This window comes from Haliotis rufescens, unplaced genomic scaffold (assembly GCF_023055435.1).
Source record: "Haliotis rufescens isolate VD_foot unplaced genomic scaffold, xgHalRufe1.0.p SCAF_15, whole genome shotgun sequence".
NCBI classification, from domain to species: domain Eukaryota; kingdom Metazoa; phylum Mollusca; class Gastropoda; order Lepetellida; family Haliotidae; genus Haliotis; species Haliotis rufescens.
In genome coordinates, this window is record NW_025963835.1 from 23430579 (window position 1) to 23446171 (window position 15593).

Genomic DNA, 15593 nt, shown 5'->3' on the forward strand with positions numbered 1-15593 from the left:
TGGGCAGACACACTGGCGTGGCGGACTTGGAGCGGACTACGAGTCATCGTTGCATTGGCGGACTACGAGTTATCGTTGACTTGGCGGACTTGGAGTTATCGTTGACTTGGCGGATTACGAGTCATCGTAACATTGGCGGACTTCGAGTCATCGTAACATTGGCGGACTACGAGTCATCGTTACATTGGCAGACTACGAGTCATCGTTACATTGGCGGACTACGAGTCATCGTTGCATTGGCGGACTTCGAGTCTTCGTACACAGGACTTCGAGTCTTCGTACACAGTAGCGTGTATCGTAGCTCAAGCTTTCCAAGACTAGTCTGCCTGGTCTAGACTTGATTACTCACAGCCGGCAGTGAAATAGTTGGAATATTGCTGTGTGCGGCGATTAACAACATTTAGTCAAGGACTTTACTTATCAAGTGGTCGGACTCGGTGTCTTGGCCTGAATGTCTGTCACTATTCCCAAGATATTTTTGGACGCTTGTTATGATATCTATAACCAGACCTTAATAATTTACAATATAAATATAGCTGGTATATTGCTGACAAACAAATACGGTTGTACCAAGCTACAAACTCAAAGAAGCCGGAATTTCCTCCTTAGATAAGCCGTGATATACATAATAATAATCGATTGTGTGACAGGTAAAACACAAAACACAAAACACCTTCGAGTGTAACGACAGTCAGTGCGCACTGAGCACCGAGGCAAAGTTGTCATGGAAGGTGCAACTCGTTACAGATTGCTCTTTCACCTGCTTTTTATTACTATTTACAGCCTTAACGGTAGGTACATTGATGAACGGGCCTTTTATTACTTACTTGGAGACCCGTGAAGAGCCGGGGTAGAATAGGTCTTCAGCAACCCATGCTTGCCGTAAAAGGTGACTATGCTTGTCGTAAAAGGCGACTAACGGGATCGGGTTGTCAGGCTCGCTGACTTGGTTGATGCATGTCATCGTATCCCAATTGCGTGGCTCAATGCTCATGATATCGATCACTGGATTGTCTGGTCAAGACTCGATTATTTACAGACCGCCGTCATATGGCTGGAATATTATGAGCGCGGCGTTCAACAACCAACCCACCAACCAACTTACTTGGTTGATAAGCCAGTAACTCATTCAGTTTAAGTTTTAACTAACTTTAGCAATTGCCTTGTGTTGTCCATGCAGGGATCAGCAACATTTGAATTACCGTATTCGACGTAATAAGCGCCCCGCTCTAATAAGCGCTCACGGTGATATTTGCTTATATATTGGCTAGTGAACAATCCCAGTTAGCACCCCTTCCGATTTATCAATGTACACAAGACCTTGTGACCAAAATGCGGATCGAGTGTTTAGGCTCTGGCATTCCTTATAGCCTTCAGTTAGCAGATGTTTTTATCTGTGTTAGTACGATCTAATGGACCACTTTTGTGTTGCAGCATATGAAATTCAGATCACCAAACTCACAAAGAGAGCCGTAGTTGGAGAACCTTTCACCATCCAAGTAGTTATGTGGCATACCGGATCGTTCTCTGAAACGCTGAACGTTCGGAATACCAGTGCTACGAATCCTTCTTACAAGACGGTGTGCTCAATACCATTCACACACCCAACACTGCCTTCCTCCACAGGCAATTATGGTTTTAAGTGCGTGTGTGGGTATACTGCGAGTCAGTTCAGGCTGGAAATCAATGTGACAAAAACAGCAGTTGACTTGTACAATCGAAGGACGTGGAATTTCCAATTCACCAAGAAAGGTTACAATGAAGATAAGGATATAGGCGTTATCTGTAAGTATATTTTTGTTAACGGTCTTTGATGTTACAAGGTGTGGTTATAAGTGAGTGAGTGAGTTGGGTTTTACGCCGCTTTTAGCAATATTCCAGCAATGTCACGGCGGGGGACACCAGAAATGGGATTCACACATTGTACCCATGTCGGGAATCGAACCCGGGTCTTCGGCGTGACGAGCAAATGCTTTAACCACTAGGCTACCCGACCGCGCCTAGTGTGGTTATGAAGATAAATCAAACAATGATTTGAACCGGGTGTTACGGGAGTCTGGTCCTGACAGTCCGGTGATTGGTATCATGAGCATCGATCTACGCAATTGGGATACAATGACATGCATCAACCAAGTCAGCGAGCCTGACCACGCGATCCCGTTAGTCGCCTCTTACGACAAGCATTGTTGCTTTTTGCGGCAAGCATAGGTTACTGAAGACCTATTCTACTCCGGATCTTCACGGGTTCACCATAGTGAGTGAGTGAGTGAATATGGAATAATGAAGAACTGTATTTATATTTTTCTTCCAGATCCCTTTGAACTTAGCCTGAGGTTTAAGACGACAAGGGAATCGGCTCCTGCTGAGATAACCTGTATTGCCACGCCCAAGACAACGCCCACCAACCTGACCATTCACTGGATGCGACAGTATTGGGGGCACCAGTACATTCAGGAGCGAGGGGTGAAGAGTAACTGGAAACTAGATCTTCGTCTTGATCGCGCCAGTTTCCAGGATGGAGGACGATATGAGTGTGTTGCTAGCACAGGGGAAGAGGCGTCAGATGGGAGTGTCAACCATACCGTCACTGAGCAGGTGCCCGTCCAGGGTACGTATTTCACATCCTTTGTACAACACAATTGAGTTGTGGCCCTTGAGCACGCCCGATACATATTTGTTTAAGGTCTAATCCCGGTGCTCGTTGGTTTCCTCAACATTAATCGAACATGCTGTGATATAAATGAAATACTGTTTAAACCACGATAGCATGTTTAAATAATTGATCTGGATGTTCGCCATCATTTTTATTTTTAATCTACCGATCATAATTTACACGAAAGATTAAAAGAAATACATATAGCGCTGTTTCTTTTGTTTGACCACCGACTTAAAGCTTAGAGAGAAAATCTCTTTAAACCAAATAATATAAACATAAGGCCCGAACTTTGCTTGGTCAGCACTTTACACTAGCGTGGTTAGCAGATGGTAACGTCTTGTTACCTGCATCACTTCGACCTTCCCTCACTCACTCACATGGCCCCGACTAACAGCATTCATGGTCATACCATCTTGGTAAGCATTTGCATCAGTATTTACCTTTTTTGTTTTAACATAATTATATGTATGCTTCATTTGTTAAACAATTATTTTAACTTATGTATCCAGAGCTCCAGATAAGCTGCGTATCTGCGTAAAATACGCATCAGAAATGCAGAAATACGCAGTTAAATAAAATCAAAGCGTATCAAATACGCAACGAACATTACAGATACGCTACAAAAATAAAACTTGTGCGTATCATCAAAATATTGTGAAGTAACCCTGCGTATTCGATTAGCAAATCAGCAACTTATTTTAAAATTAAAAACGGGCTTTCCGTCAACCTTGCCAAACTCCACGATGACAGTTACATCATGATCATTTGCCATCACACTTTCTTGTGGAAGAATCGTGGTAATTTTGAGTCCTATAAAGCTCTCGAACCCACACGAATCCAGTTTACAGGGCCTAGATGAATAGTGTTTTTAAATATTTAACCTAAATATCCACATGTGTAAAAACTGGTGGGTAACAGAAATTTGAATACCCAGATAGAATTACTGATACCCAATGATTTTTAAATGCATGGGTAAAATATCCACAACACCAAAAGCTTATCTGGAGCTCTGTGTATCGCAAAGTAATATTGATCATATTTGGCTTAGTAGTTAACGACAACAGACACGTGTTTATATAATAAAATAGATTTTAGAAAAGGGTTTTATAAATTATGAATCATGTGCTGCTTAAGAATTCCTTGTGAACAATAAATGAGTAAATATCGCACTTCCGCTTCAAAGTCGATTGAAAGAATGAGTCATTGTTCGTGTGAATGGAAACATGTATGCTTTGTGAACCTATTTTCATAACACTATATCTACACTGCTCTACAGAAATGGCGAACGTGGATCGTGTAACAAGTACTTAATGCCTATCAAATATTATCCGACACAAACACACTTCCTGGTCGAGTCAGCCAGATGTATTGCATTATTGTCTTGGTGAGTTAAAGGCATCTTCCCAAAGCAAGTATAGTTAAAAGACTATATAAGTCCAGTTTCCTTCTCGAACTAGGCTGGAATTATGGAGTTGTATTTTGGCTGGACTAAAGAGTCAATGCATAGTCCGTTCACACTCGCGTAACCAAATCGACATCCGGTTCGTAAACTGCCGTGCAGATTTCGCTCGATTTCAGGATTTGCAAAACATGTGTACCGCCAACTCGGCTTTAACAGATATTTTCCAAATCTTTTTTTGTGTTCGATAGAGGTGCACTTCGCGAAGTAAGGCCCGTCATATTACAATGTAGATTTTTATTATCGATCAGATCGTCTTGAAAGGGCGCCGCCATTTTGTTTGAAGCAAATACAAGTGATATGAGAGGTGGCATCTGATTTGTCAATAGGAGGCACATAGAAGGGACATAACTCGTAATAGCCACTGGTGGCTCTACGATCGAGCCCAGAAATTCACGCCTAGTTCGGCAAGGGTGGAAACTGGACTTTTACAGTCAGTTAACTCCCTTGCCTCGGGAAGATGGTTAAAGACAATAGGCGTTTCGTACCGAATATTGAACATTGCAGGAAAATGCCGACTTAAGAATACCACGTGACATTTATTCTTTGTAAATCAAAGGCGTCTCGACAATAGAATTATGTCACGTGATATTTTTAAGTCGCAATTTTGTAGCAAGCTCGAAGAGCATTGGTAATAAAATGTCTATTACACTTTGTGTAAACGAGATACAACAAAAGATGGTCAGTAAGTCCCATTATTTCCTACAATAAAAGAACGATTTCAGAATTATTTAACAAGCTGAAAATGTATTGAACATATGAACGTTAAAGAGTTAACGATAGAAAACGTGTCACGAAACCAACACTAACCAGCTACAGTTGACAGCAGGATGCATGCCTTTGTGTGTCTGCGTGTGTACGTGTGCGTGAGTGCGTGCATGTGCGTGAGTGCGTGCATGTGCGTGACAGTGTGTGAGAGCGACAATCATGAAGTTCTAATGACCTATTATGACCCGGAATCACGACAGGGTGGTTCCTGTTTTGAACTCCAGGTGATTGTGTGTCGTACCTGGGTCAAACACTGGTTTATCCTGTCAAGATTTGATCACTTACAATTGCCGTGTTAAAGTTGGAAGAACGCGGATTAAAAGATTAAATAACTTTCAAAACCACGTTATTGTTATGCTTCAAACGTTCCTCGAACGACTACATATCCTGGTGACCCGTGAAGATCCGGGGTAGAATAGGTCTCCCGCTTCCCATGCTTGCCGTTAAAGGCGACTATGCTATCGTAAAAGGCGACAAACGGGATCGGGTGGTCAGGTTCGCTGACTTGGTTGATGCATGTCATTGTATCCCAATTGCGTGGATCGATGCTCATAATGTCAACCACTGGATTGTCAGGTCAAGACTCGATTATTTACAGACGGTCGTCATAAAGCTGGAATATTGCCCAGTGTGGCGTTAAACAACAAACAAACAAATATACCTGGCACTGTGTTGGCGAACTGTTCCTGCTTATGGCTTAATAAAAGGTATCTCGGTGACACTTTTACATTTTAGTGTTCATATTATATTGTTGCTAACAAAGCAGGTCTATCAAATTTCACATACTTATCGAGATTATTTCTACTTTTCCTTATTGTATTCAATGTATACAAAGGGTTTGAAAATGTAGTTCCTAGTTCACGCCACAAGTTTCCTTTCAATTCAGCTGCACCACGCGCTGACCACGCCCACACCACTGTGTTGGCTCACCAGGGAGCGAATGTTGTCCTGACTGCCACATTCCTCAACACGTCTGACGTCACCGTACGCTGGTCACGTGACGGACAGGCCCTCACAGACCAACAACCCGGCTTGGAAACTGAAGAGAGAGTGTACCGAGTGTACGGCAAGAATGTGACGTCACGGGGTATTCTGACGCGGCTTCACGTGAGGGTTGATGATCATGCATACGGACTGTATGACGTCACGGCATGTACTCAAGGTGGCTGTGCAGCTACAACCATAGGTCTTACAGCTGAACCACGAATTGGTGATTATCCAAATATTCAATTCATTCATAGTTCAGTCCCAGAAGTGTGAAGCGAAGAATGAATTGTCATTCATTTAGAGTATTTAATAAATATACATTGTAGAATTAAATGATATTTTACGCCAAGTTAGTTCATTATGTGACGGGCGGTGAGGTAGCCTAACACAATAACAGCCCCCCCCCCCCCCCCCCCCCCCTCCCTCTCTCTCTCTCTCTCTCTCTCTCGGGTGCCTATGCTTGATATTAATCACTGGATTGTCTGGTCCAGACTCGATTATTTACAGACATGTAGCGCTGTAATATTGCTGAGTGCCCTCTCTCTCTCTCTCTCTCTCTCTCTCTCTCTCTCTGAATTTGTTAAATGAGGGTGGAAATTACATATGCTTGATTCACAAACATATATCTTACCGTACACCTATCCAAATTTCACACATTGGGGTTTTATCAACACAGAACCGCCATCTGTCCCTGTGAACTTCCGCATCGCAGCTCCCCTCCCTGCCGGAGCGTTACTGAGTTGGGAGTCGGGGCACAATGGCAGTAAGGGCCGTGGGCAGCCGCACATGTTCTATGTGACCTTCAGAATGTCAGGTTTGTCAGGAGACGAGACCTGGAACTTCCGCCCCGTGAAAAGTGTTTGTCCCCTACTTCCGGTGTACTATCTCCTCTCGAACCTGCGCACTGACACAGGATATGACGTCAGAGTTCAAAGTGTTACTACAGTTGATGGCAAGGACTACAACAGCCCTTTCACTGAGGAACTTCACATACAATTCCAAGGTAATATATTAAAACACAAGTCAGTTTCCGCATGTACGATAGCTCTAAAACGTAGATCACTTTAATATTTGGTATTGTATATCAAAGATAAACATATCTGTATTAAGGTATGAACTTCATATTAACTAGATGCATTTAAAAGGGGAAGAAAACAGGGAGCTTGTTTAAGCTACGAATTAATCGTGTCTGGGTTTTTTGTTTAACGCCGCACTCGGCAATATTCCAGCTTTCTGACGGCGGTCTATAAGTAATCGAGTCTGGACCACACAATCCAGTTATTGACATCCTGCGCATTCATCAACGCAATTGGCTGACCACCCGATCCCGTTAGTCGCGTCTTACGACCAGCATGGGTTGCTGACGACCAATTCTACTTTATGAGGGTGATAATGTCTGAATCAACCCCAGTTTATATTGTTTCAGAATCGCAAGACCTGGCCAAAGGTATTGGGATCGGGTCGGCATCAGGCGTGTTCGTGTCCATACTCGTGGTACTGATGGTCCTGGGATTGAAACGAGCACGAAGTAAGACCCAAATTCCTTTCCGCGAACACCTGGTGTCTTAGATTATCAGTGATCCATTCGCATAATGTTCACCACTATTTTCCTGTTTACGCTTATTGGAATCTCTTTCGACAGATAATCGACATTGCTTATTCTCTTGCTTTGACGTTTTATATTTATGAAATATATTATTGTAATTATAGTAATACATATTCACATTGAATATGTTCACTTGAATTCATAATTATCTAAATTATCGTTTTTCACTCTTTCTATTGGACATGAAATGGTGCAAGTTATAATTATGCACATGCAATATGCACCAACACATCTTACCAACAATACACTCTTCAAAAAAAGAAACGCACAGGTAGTTTTTCTGTAAATTAATTGTACCTAATAAAGTCGATATATATTTGATTTAATATCATATATATATAGAAATATGAAATTCTGGAGCTCGATCGTAAAATGTTGTCGTTGTACAAAGGCATTGAAAACTGTTCATTGTCATGTCACATAAGGTCACTGGGTAGCACTGAACTCAGTATCTCGTGTGACCGCCCCGGGCAGCAATCACGGCTCTGCATCTCCAAGGCACTGACTGGATACGTGTACGCATTCTGCGACATTCTGCTTGTAACTCGTTGGCCAGTTGTGGGAGTGTCTGCGGCGTGTTCTGACCATGACGTACACGTCGATCGAGTTCATCCCAGAGGTGTTCGATTTGGTTGAGATCTGGAGATCTCGACGGCCAGGGAAAGTCGTTGATGGTGGCATTATGAAGTCTACCATGACACGAGCTGTGTGCGGTGGAGCGTTGCCCTTTTTGAAACAATTTTATTCATGTCGCGATTTTCCACAGCCAAGTAAGATCTCGTGGCGTAGGATATGGCCCCCACACCACGACACTACCGCCACCGAATTTGTCGAATTTACGTAGACAATGTGGGGCAATATGCTCACTTCCGGGACGACTAACACATTGTCTTCCATCTCACCGGTGAAGAAGAAATCGTGATTCATCGCTAAACCACACTCGTCTCCAGTTTCTCAAATTCCAAAGCTGTAAGATGTGGCACCAACGCAAGCGTCGCTGTCGATTGATCTGTTGCATAACAGGGACGATAACTGGTCTTCTGGGTCGGATTCTATTCTCGCGAAGATGGTTCCTGACAGTCTGGTTCGATATCCTCTTCAAACCAGGGATGCGTCCTGCAGTCTCCGTAGCTGTGGCATTGCGATGACGTAGGTGGAACAGTCGAATGTAGCGATCCTGTGCAGGGGTGGTAACTCTTGGTCGGCCAGTTCTCGGACGGTCTGCAGGGGAATTGAACTGTGTGTATCGGTCCCAAAGGCCGCAAATGGTGCTGTGGTGGACGTTGAAGAGGCGTGCAACAGAAGACTGCGATTCCCCTCTTTGGATACGTCCTATGGCGATGTTCCGACCGGCAGCGCTGAGTCTCGGCATTTTCGAACTTGAAAAATGTTGACAATTGAATGACAAATGCTTGCCTTTCTATAGCTACTACCACGAGTTACGAATGCCATAACTTGAACGTGCCTTTTGCTTTACTGTTTTCCTCCTTGTCATTTTTGAACAGGTGTGAAAACAATGCCGTTAAGACATTGCAAATCGACAGTGACTGCGTTTTGACGCACCTTTTGTCGAATGTAAGGTCACCAACATTTTCCAATGACATATATCCAATTTATATCCCGGACTTTTTGTCTAGCCAGCTTCAATAAAAAAAACATGCTGCGTTTCTTTTTTTGAAGAGTGTATATACTTTTTGGGAATTACCGTGTGTATTCACCATGCAAAGTTGTTAAACAAGTGTTAAATGTAGAAATACTTAGGGTAGAAGATGGGGTGAGCCAAAAAAGCGCGCCCTCAGTTTTCGTTAACACTGACTTGTTGCAATCCTTCCCTGCAGAACGCCATAGACCTGTCAAAGCTACGGAGGAAAGAAGGTAAGAACGTCATTTCTGTCATGAATCGGTGGGCAGCATAATTTATAGAACAAAAAAGAATGCTTTCAGTTCTAAAAGCTATTTCTTTTCCTTATCGTTGGTGAATGTATAATCTCATAGGACTTCAGAAGTGGTTTGCGTAATATATACGTTGAAATTAACGTAGTGAGGTTAATTTTCCCTTTCGGGATGTCAGAATGTTTTTATTGACTAAACGAAGCGACAAAAAAGACAATAACCGTCGACTTTGTCACTCTTAATTAAAAATCAATGTGACCCGTGAAGATCCGGTAGAATAGGTCTTCAGCAACCCATGCTTGCCGTAAAAGGCGACTATGCTTGTCTTAAGAGGCGACTAACGGGATCGGGTGGTCAGGCTCGCTGACTTGGTTGATGCATATCATCCTTTCCCAATTGCGTGGATTGATGCTCATGATGTCAATCACTGAATTGTATGTTCCATGCTCGATTATTTACAGACCGACGTCATATTGCAGGATTATTGTAAATTGCGGCGATAAACAACAAACAAAACACAAAAATCAATGTTTAGTGCACACGAATGTGTTGAATCACAAATCTTATTTAAATTTTCAGTTGAGGCTTGATAATACTAATTTCGTTTGAGGTACGGATTCAGGCTTTGAGTATTATATTTATAATATTGATGGATGTATCTGGTAAAACTGCATGCAAATACTGCACTGACATCATGCAGGAAGGACGTGCAGGTCAGACCCCATGTGACCATGTAGGTGGTCAAGCCCTGAATACTGGTAGTATAGTGAGTGAGTGAGTATGATTTTGCGCCGATTTTAGCAATATTCCAGCAATATTACGGCGGGGGACATCAGAAATGGGCTTCACACATTGTACCCATGTCGGGAATCGAACCCGGGTCTTCGGCGTGACGACAGAACGCTTTAACCACTAGGCTACCCGACCGCCCCACCGGTAATATATATAGCCCGCTTGTGATTATCATTCATAGAATTGTAAAGGTAATTTGTTGTACATCTCATGTATATTTTTTTAAGTGACTTCTGTGATACTTGTGAAACGGTATTACTGTCCATTGCGAACATGATGGTATCCATATGTAACTTGTTATAATACGATACATTAATGTCGATGTTACGTAAGATTTTAACTCACTCAAAAATTAGACCATGTACTGTTAGGGTCTTTGAGAATTGCACACAACACCATGTGTTCACATTGAACATGTACATGGCCTGTTTCGGCGGATAATAGAGACTGGTTGTTGTCTGGCATTGACGTTGATTATGCACAAACCTTGATCGGAAGAACACGGAAATGTCTTTGGTGTTGCGTGTATGGGGTTCATCTTGAAGGGTTCTTTTGGACTAGCAAGAATGCAATATTCTTTTTAGTTTGGTTGTGGGGGGCACGGGTGGCCCAGTCGTCTAAGGCGACACGATTCGCTGTGCAGAGTTGCGTCCCTTGGGCACGCCAGAAACCTATGATTGTGGGTTCGAATCCCGGTTCGCCCCGCTTATGTTTCTAGCTTTGTCAACACCATACCCGTGCTCGTGGGTTTCACCGAAGCGGTAAACGTCTGAGACCTGCATTACTTCGGGCTTTCCTCGCACATTAAGCTGACACGCCGCGATACAGCTGTAATACTGCTAAAAGCGACGGTAAATACAACTGACTCACTTTAGTTTGGTTGTACAAAAAAAGTAACTTTTGTACATACAAAAGGTCAAGCTTTCATTAACCAAAAATCATCCAGAAAATACCATATTGCTTCACATTTCCTTCAGGGATGTTCACAAGATGGACGACTCTGTAGCCGGTGGCAAAGATGCTGCACAGCCTTATGGGAACATGCCGGCGCCGAGGAAGGGTGAGGTTTCATATTTTGGCGAAAATATTAAGTAACTCATATTTCCTCAAAAAAGCATTTTAACAGGTCACAAGGGACAGTGAGTGAGTGAGTATGGTTTTACGCCGCTTTTAGCAATATTCCAGCAATATCACGGCGGGGGACACCAGAAATGGGCTTCACACATTGTGCCCATGTCGGGAATCGAACCCGGATCTTCGGCGTGACGAGCGAACGCTTTAACCACTAGGCTACCCGACCGCCCCCACAAGGGACAGAGAACATAAAATAAATAAAATAAATTATTTTATGGTCCCTGTTTGGGATGACAAATTGATTCATGTTATGTTTGTTGTTCCAGGAGGCATTACAAGGGCGACCCCTCCCCTGCCTCCGGGAAGAGGAACCACACCCAATGAAGTGTATGATGCTCTAACGGACACCCGCGAAGAAATGTATGATGGTCTACAAATATACGAGAATAAATAAACACAGGCATATTCATTATTGCCCACACGCCACTGTTAGATTTCACTATCTTTCTTAACTGACATCAGGGCGGTCGGGTAGCATAGTGGTTAAAGCGTTCGCTCGTCACGCTGAAGACCCGGGTTCGATTCCCGACATGGGTACAATGTGTGAAGCCCATTTCTGGTGTCCCCCGCCGTGATATTGCTGGATTATTGCAAAAAGCGGCGTAAAACCATACTCACTCACTTTACTCACATCAACTATTAAGATACACTACCTATTTTAGCAAATACACATGATATCCACTTTTTTTGACATTTGACGATAGAAATGTCAAAACATTGTGTTATTACATTATTAGAAGTGCATTAGAATACTGTGGGAGTGAATGAAAATGTAAGCGACACTTTCCATACTCCAAATGTCTGGTTGGTTGTTGGTTGGTTTGTTGTTCAACGCCGCACTCAGCAATATTCCAGCTATATGACGGCGGTCTGTAAATAATCGTGTCTGGACCAGATAATCCAGTGATTGATGTAATGAGGATCGATCCACGCAATTGGGATCAACCAAGTGAGCGACTTGGTCGCCTCTTACGACAAGCATAGTCGCCTTTTACGACAAGCATGGGTTGCTGAAGACCTATTCTACCCCGGATCTTCACGGGTCTTAAATGTCTGCTGAAGTACATTTACGATTCCTGTTGTGGCATTGGCATGTGTTTCAGAATTACTGTCCAATAGGGATTATATAAAGTGTTCACCAAAAGGTCACGATGCGTCACGAATTTGGACATTTCCTCAATTTCATGTCGCTACTGTTTCAGTCGTGTAACAAAGTGAGGTGAGGTGAAATTGGGTTTAACGTTTAACTTATTTAGCGACGTGCATGCACGTGTTTGTGTGGCTGCTTGTACTAGTCCGGACTGATGCCGATTTATAGTGCTCGCACACTGAGATACCATGCCGCAGTTAAACATGAATACCCCACTCAGACACAGTATACTGACTCCGAGCCGACCAGTCCTTGTTTAGCCCTTTAATGCCGAGCGCCAGACAGGGTAACAACAAGTACCATCTTTTATCGTCTTTTGGTATGACGCGCCCTGGGATCGAACCCCGGACCTCCCGCTCTGCGGGCGGACGCTCTACCACTAGACCACGGAGGCGGTTCGTGTAACAAAGGGAACACGTAAAGGATTTAAATCCATGTAATCTATACATCAAAGTTATATTTAAAACCAATCTCTCAAACATATTTTAGCATATTTGACATCGAGTCACAAACATATGCTCATGATATAGTCGGAATTATTCTGCCACAGAGTGGCGTAATAGCACTCTGTTTGGACAACGTGTTGTCTTTGATGAACTATAGCTTCTTAACTACTCCCCTTTTGTACAGTATCATATCGTTCAGGAAGTCTGGACTATCTAACATGATGTAATCCATGCGTAACAGCGGTCAGTTGTGCCATTGTCAACAAAGCATTTCCCATTATGACATTAACAGCGTTAATCCATTTCCCCTGGATCGTGTCTATGATCACATCCTTAAAACACATCTGTGACGTCATTCTATTGTTTGAACGCTCAATTATTTTTCAGGAATGGAGAGTTGCTTGTCAACTGTACATGATCTTGAAGCAGCATTTGAATTTTTCAAATATTTTCAACTACAGAATATTTTGTCAAAGTGTAAAAGTAGGGATGAGTTTTAAGTAGGGGAATATCCTCGTAACTCTCCATTCCTTAAAAATAATGGGCCTCGGCCCCTGCGGGGCATCTACTCCATTATTTTTAAGGAATGGAGAGTTACTCGGACATTCCCCTCTACATAAGACCTATGTCCAGGGTGACGCCATTGTCTCTTCGTCTGTCCATTGCTGTCCAATAATGTATTCACTTGCATCTTGAGGTGGCTCACTTGGCATGGCAGTTGTGCAGCAAGCACTGCCAGTAGGTCATCTTCACTCTGAAGCTGTGATAGCTTCGTGAGGCAGACTTGAGGATGTCAAACCAACAGTATTTTAATCTCATTTCTATCCTATGTTTTGATTACAGTTAAGACTAATTGTTAAGTTAAGTGAAAGGTATTTGCTATCATGTCAAAAAAAATTGCCTTCTCGATTTTTTTATCAAGTTTGACCATATGAGAGCCTCAAAAAGTAATTTCAGGGAAAATGTCTAACAACTTGATGTTAAATCAGGGAATATGTATAATACCTCAAAATTTTAGGGATTATGTATATTCCCTGAGTGAATCAGACATTAAATATATTCCCTGAAAATGTCAGGGATTATACATATTCCATGATTATACATTTTCCCTGTAACATATATATGTTTACATCTTTACTGTTAGTTAGTCTGGTATTCCGACAGCATCTGTATGTACAGCCTGCTTGCTCGACTTGACTTGTATAAAATATAGAAATTGTTTATTCATATAAGTATCTTGGGCTTTGGTTACATGAAAACTTAGATATGAATTATACAGCAAAAGAAATATCTAAATCAGCCAGTAGGGCACTTGGGGTAATTATCAGTAAGTTTAAAGCGGTGGGCGGCATGGATTATGATGTATTCACTACTTTATACAATAACTTAGTTCAACCAATTTTATCATATGGTTCAGCTATTTGGGGCACCAAAGAATTTAGTTGTATTAACGCTATCCAAAATAGAGCTTGCCGCTTTTTCTTGGGAGTAGGCAACAAAACACCTAATTTGGCAGTAAGGGGGGAAATGGGCTGGTCATTTAACTATACAAAGCAAAAAATTGAGATAGTACGTTTCTGGAAAAGGCTGAGATTGGCAGATAAAAACAGGCTAATGCATATAGTGCAAAGATGGTCATCTAAATTTCGTAAGTCATGGGATAATTCAGTTAAGAAATTATTCGATGTGAAATAAATTACTTCTGTTATAACTAATCTATTATCTTGTGACTTCGACCATGCTAGAAATATACTCATCAATAAGGATAAGGAATTATGGTTGGAACAGCTCTGGGATGACAGAGGATTAACAAATGGTATTAAGTTAAGAACATATCGACTGTTTAAAACGTCTTTAAGCACCTCCAAATATGTCATTGATTTAGCCAACAGAGAACATCGTGGTATATTTGCTAAATTTAGATGTGGTACCCTCCCTTCTGGAAATTGAACTCGGTCGTTTCTTGAAACCAAAAATTCCCTTACATAATCGTATTTGTAAACACTGTAATACAAACAGTATCGAAGACGAGGTTCATTTCTTAACAACGTGTAATCTTTATGCAGATCAACGAGGATATGTTTGGGGTTATGCCTCGTCTCTTTGCCCAAACTTTTGTCTCATGACCTCTATAGATCAAACCACATTCCTTATGAATTGCGATAATTTATCCTATTCTGTAGCTGCACTAATTAAATCCATGTACAAACGTAGGTTATATAACAACGTGTCATAAACCCATTCCAGTATTGCATGCCTCTGTATATTTCATATTTTATAAAACATGTCATTGTATGGCAATGCTTGTCATAAATGTACGAGCATTACACTTTTATCTCGTATTTTGTGCACCATTAACAAATAAACCACTGTCCACTATAACTATTTTAGCACTTGCGGTGCTTTTAAGAACATTAGTGTCTAATAGGTCCGCGCTGGCCGGGCGATGTATATCTTTTAATATATTTTACCTCTTGTATAAATTGATGTAATTTTATGTATACACCGCTGGACACTTAAATAAACTATTTTTCTTCTTCTTTCTTCTCTTGTAGTTGTTGGAATCTCCGCTCGACATATTCCTTAGAGTAATTGTATTTGTTTGTTTTATAGCTGACTAAAGAAGTTTGGACTCAACGTATTCTTCGTCTTCAATCTGAGCTAATATTCCCGTCAACATTCGCGTTGACAAAAAAGTAGAC

The 15593-nt window shown here is 41.9% G+C and overlaps 1 protein-coding gene across 1 annotated transcript; it reads left to right on the plus strand.

The window, feature by feature from the left end:
* The first annotated feature begins 670 nt into the window (after nt 1-670).
* Nucleotides 671-11721, plus strand: LOC124135272. The gene is made up of 9 exons (XM_046500541.2): nt 671-791; nt 1435-1785; nt 2312-2608; nt 5770-6093; nt 6547-6873; nt 7297-7398; nt 9315-9351; nt 11139-11221; nt 11562-11721. The coding sequence occupies exons 1-9, from the start codon at nt 725-727 to the stop codon at nt 11687-11689; spliced, it is 1716 nt and encodes a 571-aa protein (XP_046356497.2). The 5' UTR covers nt 671-724; the 3' UTR covers nt 11690-11721.
* Nucleotides 11722-15593: the final 3872 nt, after the last annotated feature.

Excerpts from the sequence above, each read along its gene's own strand:
- LOC124135272 (XM_046500541.2), top strand. The coding sequence starts at position 725 with ATGGAAGGTGCAACTCGTTACAGATTGCTCTTTCACCTGCTTTTTATT. Across the intron at positions 792-1,434 it reads TACTATTTACAGCCTTAACG|CATATGAAATTCAGATCACC; the intron begins GTAGGTACATTG and ends TTTGTGTTGCAG. Across the intron at positions 7,399-9,314 it reads GGGATTGAAACGAGCACGAA|AACGCCATAGACCTGTCAAA; the intron begins GTAAGACCCAAA and ends CCTTCCCTGCAG.